This window comes from Poecilia formosa, unplaced genomic scaffold (genome assembly GCF_000485575.1).
Source record: "Poecilia formosa unplaced genomic scaffold, Poecilia_formosa-5.1.2 Scaffold733, whole genome shotgun sequence".
Classification (NCBI taxonomy): Eukaryota; Metazoa; Chordata; class Actinopteri; order Cyprinodontiformes; family Poeciliidae; genus Poecilia; species Poecilia formosa.
The window spans coordinates 31,268-42,487 of record NW_006800672.1 but is presented as its reverse complement, the minus strand read 5'-3'; the positions used below and the strand labels follow the sequence as shown (position 1 = coordinate 42,487).

At 39.1% G+C, this 11,220-nt stretch overlaps 1 protein-coding gene across 1 annotated transcript in view; it reads left to right on the top strand.

The window, feature by feature from the left end:
• The window catches only part of LOC107834727 (Fc receptor-like protein 1), a 15,999-nt gene extending 12,955 nt beyond the window's left edge, over positions 1-3,044 (top strand). The window contains exon 9 of the mRNA XM_016666515.1: positions 2,968-3,044. Coding sequence (XP_016522001.1) covers positions 2,968-3,029 — 62 coding nt within the window. The 3' untranslated portion in view covers positions 3,030-3,044. The remainder of the gene's footprint in view (positions 1-2,967) is intronic.
• Positions 3,045-11,220: the final 8,176 nt, after the last annotated feature.

Below are 11,220 nucleotides of genomic sequence, written 5' to 3'. Positions count from 1 at the left end.
AAACATTAACACGATCTGACTGAAACAACCAACAACAAACTGATCTAAATAAAACACAAGCTGATCAAAACTAATAATGAATCCAAAACAGATAAAAATAATAATAACTCTAATCCCAGAAAAACCCAAAATCCTGACAGATGTTTCCTCCTGCATCAGAAACGCTGCTGCAGGTGAGATGCTCTGAATGTTGGTTCTGATTCAGCATCAGAAATAATCAGGAGGTTTTTCACCAGAGCAGCTTCTGCAAACGATGCTGATGAGCAGAAAATATATAATTTCCTCTGTAACCTGCTACAGATGAGGCTTTATAGTGAATCAGGTTATCAAAGGATTTTGCTGCAACGTTCTTTGTTTCAGTGAATCAGACTAAAAACTCTTCAGTCTGTGGACATTTCCACTGGTTGTCACAGAAACACACTGACTGCTGGTGATTAAACCTTCAATGGATCCAAATGGATCTGCTATAACACAGCTCAACTTGGAAAACATTTTTCAGTTTTTTTTTTTTATTTGTTAAAAAATTATTTGAGTCATGTTCTCAGGCATTTTTATTCTACCTTACAGTTATTAAATTACAATTAAATGTATTTATGCCTGTGTTTGTAATGTGAAAATATGAAAAGTTTAAGGGTTATCAATACTTTTACAAGCTGCTGTAAATAAAACATCTCCTTATTTAAACTTTACCAGAGGAGCAGCTTCAGACAGAAGGCCTAGTCAAAGCCCGGCAGCAGAGTCTCATTGTGGCAGAAAGCAGAAGTGATCCGTCTGTTTGCTTCGTCATTCTGTTTCTCTGTGGCGAAACAAACTGTTCCTGTGAAAACACAATCATCCTTTCATCATCATGGTGAAACTTTCCATCAAAACGAGAAGCAGAGAGCCGTTCTCACCTAAATTGTTTTTAACGTGAAAACAATTTATCTGTTTATCTTTGTTTTCTCCAGAATAATGAAGTTTTTCTCATTTCTCCATCAGATCATGAACAGAAAGTTAAATATTTTCCCAGAGTTCTTGCAGTTTGGAGCAAAGAGCAGAACTGAGTTATAGAAACCTGTCAAAGCCTCATGTTTCTGACTCAGATGGAGGGAATCAGAGCCTGATGAATGTTTCACTACCTGAGGATTGTTCAGGTCCTTCAGAGCTGCTGTCATCCTTCTAGATGCCTGAACACCTGAACAGGTTCATGTCTGTTTACCAGACGTGAGATATTTAATTTAATTCGTGTGTTTGAGTAGAGATGCATTGAAACATGGACTGGAGTCGGGATTCCTGATGTCTGTTAGGTCTGAGCTGAAATGAGGAAATGATTTTTACCAGAACAGAATCTGATCATCAAACTTTTAAGTTTCTCACTGAAACGGTAAAAACAAAGTCAGTTTGGTTTGAATAGAGACGCCTGATTGATGCTTTTAGGAAGAAAAAAGGAGGGAAGATTGGATTTTATTCAAGTCACATTTTAAAAATAGAGACAAAGCTGATCAATACACTCTGAGTATTGATCTGGTCCAACGATGCTGGATGATGATAATAATAATAATAATAATGCATGTAAATGTCTCCTGTAAGCAGCCATCAGTTTCATCAGCTCCTTTTAGCCTCAGTTTTCATCCTAACTTTACATTTTATTGTTTTTTTCTTCACATCTAACAGCAGAAGTTCTTCTTCCTCCTCCAGCTGTTATCTGATCTGAACGTCTCTGCTTCTGTTTTCTGCTCATTTCTTCCGATCATAAGTTTAGAACCGGTTTTTTCCTCTGTGGTCAGATGTGTTAAGTTTTTCTGATGAGACAGGAAGTTGATCAGTTCCTGTTCTCAGCACATCAGCAGGATTTATATTTAGTTTGGCTGAGCAGCTGCAGAGACGAGAGAAAACCTGATGATGTTCATGACAGAAACAGGAGGGAAAAGCTGCAGCTTCATGTTCCTCCTGATCTCAGGCTGAAACATTGTTATAAATATCAGATTAATCTGATGATCTGATCAGGTTTCAGAGAAATGTGGCAAAATGTCGACATTCTGTCCTAAACTCTACTTTCTACTAACAGAGTTTTATCTCTTATTTCATCATTTTTGATAAAAACATTTCAGGATCCAGATGAAGTGTCCCGTTTGGATCTGATCAGGTCCAAACTTTATGTCCAGTTGCAGACATGTTACTGGTTCATTTACCAGCTTTGGGAGAATCTGGTAAATTAAAGATGTTTGTCATAAATATCAGAATCAGCTGTGAAGCCGCAGCGTTTAAAGGTCTGATGTTTTCTGAGTTCATCCTGCTGCCTGTTCAGGTCGACCCGATCCATCAATGTTCAGAACTGACCGGTCCACCTGCTGGTCCAAACAGCACAATCTGAACGCAAAATAATCTGCTTTATTCAACAAACCTGTCAAAAATAACTTCAAAATAACAGAATATTCCAGACTGAGAAGGGAGAAGTTAGTTTGGGTTCTGTTGTTGGTTGCAGAACCAGCAGAACCGACTGGACCGACCTCTGGTCCATCACAGAGGAGAAAACAGAATCAAAACCAAACAGGGACAAACTGATGTTTTATGTGTATTTTTGTATCTAAAATAGTTTTTAGGTGAACAGATAATATTCTCTTTACAGAAATGTTTCTACTTCCTTCTGCTCCTTTTCTCATGATTTCTGAGTTACATGAATTATTCTGACTTGTTATTGAGTGAAATAAAAATCAAATGGATCAAAACTATTTGATCTTTTTATTCTCTTTAAGTCGATGTCAGGAATCTGAAGTGACGGCAGGAGGATTGTTTCTCTTTATGACTGAAACAAATACAGAAAGTCGACACATGGAGATAAATCCTGAGGAAGAAAATATGAAAAATGTGACGTTTGTTTAAACTCATTACTTCTCAGCTCACATCCTGCCTTTATTAATAAGTTTATTATCCTGTTTCTTTGCTGTAGTTTAAACTATGTATCAAACTTTTTGTTTTTGTTTCCAGAGAATCAACCAGATCCAGATGTTCTTTACTCCTCAGTGAGGTCACCCAGAGCTGACCTCTGACCTCCAGCAGCTGTTGGCTTCTCATCACTGAGTCGGATCTACTGGGATCAGCCCATCACATCACTTTTAGCTGAACTGGTTTCCAGTAGCAGGTCAGGAAACCAGTAGCATGAGCTAAGTGATGCACTCAGAGACTGAGGTAATGGCTAAGAGCAACTCAAGCTAACAACAAGCTAACAAGCTAATTATTTGCTTTTATTTTATCTCTGCAGCAACATGTTGACCAGAAGAGGATATAAAACATTTCTTACAGCAGCTTTTACTGTGTGGCGGCCATGTTGGATTTTAAGATCCGGGTTGAAATGTTTGAATGTTTTTCATCTGGAAATTTAAATTTCAGATTAGCTTCATGCTAATTTAGCTTCTAAAGATGGAAGGGATTTTATTTAATGCTTCATAATAAATTATTTTCTAGTATCAGAATCCAGGTTAATAAATGAATAAATTTATTTAGTTTTTTATGTAACTTTAATGTCATGTTAGTCTCAGGTTTAGAGGTGAGTTTTATGATCCATTAATCTCCACAATCTTTGTTCCTCTCTTGTGTTTCTGTTTTATTCAAAGACAACAGGTGTCATATTTGTTACTGTTACCCTGAACAGAATAAATTAAAATATAAACTGTAATTTACTGCAGAAAACTAAGGTGAAAACTCAAAATATAATTTGGTTAAAATTGAATATCAGAGCTCTGATTTATCCTGATGTATATCAGGCTGCAGGACGAATGAAAAGCTGGAGATTCTAAAATATTAATACAACTCAACATGAAACGTTTCCTTTAAAACCAGTTTTATGAACTAAATGAGTATTTTCAGTTTTTATTTGAGTTCAGATGAAGGTTTTAATTACAGCATCTTCAGCTGCTGAGAGCTGCAGTGATGAAGGAGTGATGAAGAGGAGGCTGATCTAACTCAGCTTCTCTTTGTGCAAAATAAATCAGCCTGACTGCTTATGTAACCTGAACTTTAACATTTCTCATTTCTCATTATTATTAAAATAATAATCTCATTTTAATAATTTCAGTAACTTAGTGCAGCCTGTTGATAAACCAACACCAGCGGCAGAAACTCTGCATTTTGTTTCCTGTCTGAATCTGTTTTTCTCGTGTAAAAAGTTTGACCTTCTTCCCATCGTTGCTTCAGACTCTGATGTTTCCAGACTTTTCTTCCACCTGACGGCTCCTTTAAGCTGCAGTCAGAGTAAAATCAGCTCCTTTTAGCTTCTCAGTTTCACTCTAACTTTACATTTCCTGGTTATTTTAACATCTAAAAGCAGAAGTTCACATGTTGCAGCTGCTATCTGAACATTTCTGCTTCTGGTCATTTTTTCCGATCATAGTTTTAGAAGCGTTTTTCTGCTCTGTGGTAAAATGTGATATTTGCTGATAGAGACGAGAAGCTGATCAGTTCCTCTTCTCTACATGATTTATATTTAGTGATTAGCCGCCCAGTTGTTGAGGGGAGATTAAAAACTGAAAACCTGACGATGTTCATGGTGAGAAATGTTTGAGTTTAAAACCAGAAGCAGGAAAAGCTGCAGCTTCCTGTTCCTCCTGAAACATCAGTCATGTGGTTATAAATATCTGATTATCTGAACTGTTTAACTCAGTTTCCAAAGAAATGAGGCAAAATGTCGACATTCTGGTTTAACCTGATTCCTGAAACTGTCAGTGAGATTCTGATCCTCAGCAGGTATTTTATCTCTGCTTAGCAGCAAACGGCTGCAGCTCTCAGGTCTGAAACGACGACATGTTTCAGCTCCTTCAGGTCAGAGGTCATAGAGGTCACTTCAGGATTCAGGTCAGGGGTCAGAGGTCACTTCAGTATTCAGGTCAGGGGTCAGAGGTCACTTCAGGATTCAGGTCAGGGGTCAGAGGTCACTTCAGGATTCAGGTCAGGGGTCAGAGGTCACTTCAGAGTAGTTTAATGTTTCCTGGGTGTTTTTAGCCGAGTGTTTGGATCATTTTCCTGTTGACCTGGATAAGGAGACCAAAGTTTTCTGACACTGAGCAGCACATTTCTCTCTAGAATCCCTTGGTAGTCTGGAGATTTCATTATAACCTGCACAGATTGAAGATACCCTGTATCAGATGCAGCATAGCAGCCCAGAGCATAACAGAGCCTCCTCCGTGTTTCACAGTAGAGACAGTGATCTTTTCTGGATGCTTCATTTTGTAGAGCTGATGTGCCAGACAGTTCAGTTTCTGTCTCATCTGTCCAGAGGAAAATCTCCCAGAATCTTTGTGTCATCATGTAGTTTGGCAAATTCCAGGTTTTTTTCTGATTTGTCTTCAACAGCGTCGTCTCCCATTAAGTTCACTTTGGCTCAAACATCAGATGGTCCGATCTGATGCTGATGTTCCTGATGAAGTTTTTCTGGACCCTTCATATCCTCCGTCTCTTTGTTTCCTCATCAGTTTTCCTCCTGCAGCCATTATGTCCAGTTATTTTGGCTTCAGTCCCATGGACCTTAAATATCTGAACAATGTTTGCAGCTGTAGTCACAGGAACATCGAGCTGCTTGGAGACGATCTGATGGCCTTTAACATGATTGTCTATAATTTTCTTTCCTTCTCTTCCTCTGGTCCATGTTGAGTTTGGTCCACACCAAGTCAGCACACAGCACAGTGACGACCTGTAGCGCCATCTAAAGGCCCACTGACTGATTACAGGAATGTAGACACCTAATTAGTGACACACCTGGATTTAACATGTTCATTCAGGGTCCCATCATTTAGTCCAGGTCTGTTTCATGAGTTTATTTTTAAAATAATTCTGTTGAATCATGTTTAAAAAACAATGTCTGACTTTCATTTGTTCATTTTTATAGAATTTTATGCATTATTATCTTTGTCAGAAACACTGGGAGCAAAGCAGACCCTCAGCATCATGCTGCCACCACCATGCTGGACAGTTGTTTTCCAAACACTCTTCTTGTCATTGTGGCCAATCAGCTCCACGTTTCTGTGACTATAAAACCTTTAGCTGCAGCTTTCAGTTCATCTCAGGGTGTCACAGTCAGAACTGCTGTTTTTTATTGATTAGCGCTGCCTGAGATGCTAACCTGTCTGAAACGCTAACCTGTCTGAGATGCTAACATGGCTAATATGCTAACCAGTCTAAGATGCTAACCTGGCTAAGATGCTAACCTGTCTGAGATGCTAACCTGTCTGAAACACTAACATGTCTGAGATGCTAACATGGCTAATATGCTAACCAGTCTAAGATGCTAACCTGGCTAAGATGCTAACCTGTCTGAGATGCTAACCTGGCTCGCTGTGGTTGATGGTTCCAGTCTGAGGTTGATTGGTTTGGTCTGATGGAAACCAGTTTGCTGCTGGAACAGAATGAGATCCAAACTGGTTTTATTATGGATATTGATTCTGGAATGGACTCAACCTCAGCTTTATGGAAAATATATGAGTAATGTGTGAAATGAACCAGTCTAATAATGTTTAGCAGTTCTGTTAAAATGGTTAAAATCCTGCTTTTCTCTTTATCTGTGTGCAACATTTAACCAGATTTTACTGGAGGTTTGTGTTATGTTTACTTTGACATGTAGATTTTTCTCTTAGATTATCTGATGTTTAATATCAGCTGGTGTTCTTGGTTCTTATTTAATAATCACTGCAGTTATTTTAAATAATCAGGATAAAGATATTAATGTCCATGAAGTGTATGTAAACATCTGAACCTGCATTATTACCGTTTTATTTTGAAAATCTAAATTAATCTAAAAGTTCCTGCAGTGTTCGACTCACTCCAGGCTGTTTGTTCAAGTTCAGGTTTTAATTCTCCTGAGGTTGTAAAGTGTTGGCAGCATCATGCTGTGGGTCTGTTCAGGACATTGGAGCTAAAAACAAGAGATGAAGTGTTTGTGAAAACTGCATTTTATGTATTTATTTTTATGTATTTGTGTAATGTGATTGCTCATTGCTCTGATTTCTGTATATTTTGCTGATTTTGTTTCTACCACTAAGACAGCAGACAGAAAAATAGCTAAAACCTTTTTTACTCTCTGATTTTCTGTTAATTGTCTAAATAACTAAATAAAACCATAAACTGCTTTCTTTCTCAGTTTCTTTTTTCATCCCGATTCTCATGTTTCAGTCAGTTTGGCTCATTTAAAACTCTGGGATGTGAATCTAGAGCAAACCTCATGGACGGCGCCCTCTGGTGGTTTAAACCTGTAAACTACGATTGAACTCAGACTTTAATTCCTCCTCTGCGTCTAACTGTTACTTTAATCTGGAGCTTCAGGCTCACTGGACCGTCTAAAGTTCATCACAGATCAAAATGTTAGCAGTAAAGCATTAACTCATGTCAGCACGTCTCCATGGCAACAGCAGAAACAGGAAACTCCATCCAACTCACGTCCTGTCCTCTGAAACATTCCAGTTCTCAGAAGGAGGCAGATTTTATAGACATTTCCTGAATGTTTACTTTTAAATAATTAAATTTACTAGATAAATCTAGAACTAATCAGTCCACATGGAGAAATATTGATCTGAACTTTAGGTTTCTTCCAGTTTCTCGTTTCAAAGTTAAACTTCCTGGTTTTGAGGAAACATTGATTATTTAATGGGTCGTCTCCAGGGGTCGCCACTTCAGATTATCTGGTGGAACCATGACGTCACCTCCACACTAATGTCTCACTTCCTGGTTCATCTGTTTTTCTGAATGTAATCCTGTGCTGCAGCGCCACCTGCTGGTCATACCCACACCTGCGGCTTCTGCTTCACTACAGCAACTCTGACCTTTGACCTTTAATCTGCCGTAAACACATTTCAGTCCATCGGTTAAAAACATCTGGATTGAAACTATTTGAGTCTTTATCAACAGATCTTAGTTAGATGGAGGTTTGATTTGCTCCAGTGATGAAGGACGGAGGTGATGAAGAGGAGGCTGATCATCAGTTTAAAAATCATTTTATTTCTCAGCAACAGATTCGTCTGAAAAAATATTTTATTTATTTTTGTCACAAAAGCCAAATTTTCTTGATCATAATTGATTTGTTCAAGCAATAAAAACGTTAAAACATCCCGAGGTGAAAACTTTCTACAGGCTCCGTAGTTTAAGGGGCGGAGCCTCAGTTTATCAGGGTAAAGGGGCGGAGCCTCAGCTTATCAAGTTAAAGGGGCGGAGCCTCAGCTTATCAGGTTAAAGGGACGGAGCCTCAGCTTATCAGGTTAAAGGGACGGAGCCTCAGCTTGTCAGGTTAAAGGGGCGGAGCCTCAGCTTGTCAGGTTAAAGGGGCGGAGCCTCAGCTTGTCAAGTTAAAGGGGCGGAGCCTCAGCTTGTCAGGTTAAAGGGGGCGGAGCCTCAGCTTATCAGGTTAAAGGGGCGGAGCCTCAGCTTATCAGGTTAAAGGGGCGGAGCCTCAGCTTATCAGGTTAAAGGGGGCGGGTTAGGGTTAGGGTAACCTAATTCATGTTCATCATCAAATCTAATGTGTCAATAATTATGATAAAGTTAAAACTATTTGACCTTTGCCCTATGGAGTCAGGTTTGTTTCTGCTCAGTTTGTTGAAGCTCTTCTGTTGTATCAGAATAAAATAGTAATTTTATGAAACCTTCATCACGTGATCAATTGATTAATTGCTGATCTGGTATTTCCTTTTTCTGAATTAAAACAAAAATCTAAGTCAGTGAAATTAATCAGTTTGTTAGATGGAGCTTAACTACAGATTATTTACACAAATTCAGTAAAATCAGTGCATATTAATGTTTAGACTGGATGTTTTAAACTTACTCAATAANCGGAGCCTCAGCTTATCAGGTTAAAGGGGCGGAGCCTCAGCTCTTAATCATCTCCTCTACCTGCTCGCTTCCTCCATCTGGTTCAAAGATTCAATGGGTTTCTGATGTTGCTTCATCCAGGAAGTTGCAGCAACCTGCAGCTCAGGTTGCTTCGTCTGCTCTGAACTGGTTCCAGGTCAGATAACTGGAGCTGAACTGGTTCAGCAGTTCATCATCACTTGTTCATTTTGTTGGAAAACATTTGAATTTCATAAGATGAGGAAATAGTCTTTAATTTACTCATAAATTTAAAATTATAATTCAGCTTCATCATCAAATCTAATCTGTCAATAATTATAAGTTAAAACAATCTGACCTTTGCCCTCTGGACTCAGGTTTGTTTCTGCTCAGATTATTGAAGCTCTTCTGTCGTATCAGGCGAATAAAATAGTAATTTTATGAAACTTCCATCATGAAAAATTATTAAATTAATGATTTTAACTTTTTTCTCATAATTTTAATGCATCTGTTGATAAAATTATTTTTTTATTCTGATAATATTCTCATAATTAAGCAAAGTCACAGAAAGGCTGATTAAAATGATAAAGTCTGAGCAAAACTGCACTTAAAAATTATTATCCAGATCATTTTAATTCATCATGTGATCAATTGATTAATTGCTGATCTGGTATTTCCTTTTTCTGAATTAAAACAAAAATCTAAGTCAGTGAAATGAATCAGTTTGTTAGATGGAGCTTAACTACAGATTATTTACATAAATCCAGTAAAATCAGTGCATATTAATGTTTAGACTGGATGTTTTAAACTTACTCAATAAGTTTAATTTTCCACCAAACCTGAGATTTAAATAAAACCAGTGGAATTAGTTTTATTTTAGTTTAAAAACATAAAGTTCCTCTGAAATGATGTTTGTTTAGCGAGTCCAGAGACGTTGATGATGTTAATCCTCTGAGTTCAACTTTATGTCATCACCATAATCATTTTCCTCTTCCTCCTCCTCCTCCTTCTGCTCTTCTTGCTCCTGGGCCGCCCGGGCTGCAGGAGGACAGACAGGGTGAGCCGGGCCGGCCGGGCCAGCGGCATTATGGGAAACGCAGTTCCACTCACTCACCTTGCTTGAAGTAGCGTCTGTTCTTATACACCAGGACGGTAGCAATAGTCAGACACACACTGAGCAGAACCAGCAGAATGATGACAAAGGGAGGAAACGGCGCTGTGGGAACACAGGCGGACCAGTCAAAGTAACAGCATGATCCACAGCCAGGAGAGACTACAGACATGGACTAGTCAAAGTAACACAGCCAGGAGAGACTACAGACATGGACCAGTCAAAGTAACTGGTCCGTTACTTTGATCCTCAGGCAGGAGAGACTACAGACATGGACTAGTCAAAGTAACAGCATGATCCATAGCCAGGAGAGACTACAGACATGGACCAGTCAAAGTAACACAGCCAGGAGAGACTACAAACATGGACCAGTCAAAGTAACACAACATCATACTACCATCTGTCTTACTCAACATGTTAGTATAAATCTGGGATACAAAACATTTTCATGTTTTATAAAATAAAAATCATTCTCAGATTATTTTACTTTTATTTTAAGCTGTTTTAGGGACTACTGGCCACGCCCACATCTCAAAGGTTACAGTCTAAACACAAAAATGGCGGCGAACAGAAGCGTATTGGCACAAAGCTGCATCCAGTGGCGCCTCGTCAGCCAATAAGGAAGCAGCAGAACTTTCTGAACGGCCACTCAACAAGCCGTAGCACCGCCCCTTTAAACAGTTAAAGGGGCGGTGTGATGTAAATGTTGTTCCCTCATCTAAAACACACGTCGCAAATTGTTTTGATTCTTTCATGAACGTCTGAGAAACTCCTTTAATCTCCATGGCAACCACTGCCTAAACTCAGAGCTGCTGCCTCCTTCCCCACTCAGCTCCTCCAGACTAGCGGCAGCAGCAATTAGCAAACACCTGGATCAGGGGTGTCAAACTCCAGTCCTCAGTCCTGCAGGTTTTAGATGTGCCACAGGTACAAAACACTAGAATGAAACGGCTTCATTCCCTCCTCCTGGTGTAGATCAGCTCTCCAGAGCCTTAATGACCTGATTATTCTATTCGGGTGGTGCAGCAGAGGCTCATCTAAAGGTTACAGGACAGCGGGCCGGCAGGACGGGAGTTTGACACCTGTGACCTGCAGGAACTGAGCACCTGCTGAACTCATCATATGAACTATGTTCAGTTAAATCCAGAGTCAAATGTCAGAACCTTTTTAAAGCCACTTTGAATAAAAGTTCAGACTGTAGAAACTATAAATATCAGGGATGAATTTACTGCATTAGAGTGAAGATTTTCAAAACCTGTCATTTCTGCTTGAGGCTCCTGGCAGCTTTGTGTTTCTCTAAAGCATTAACCCCCGCAGCGCCG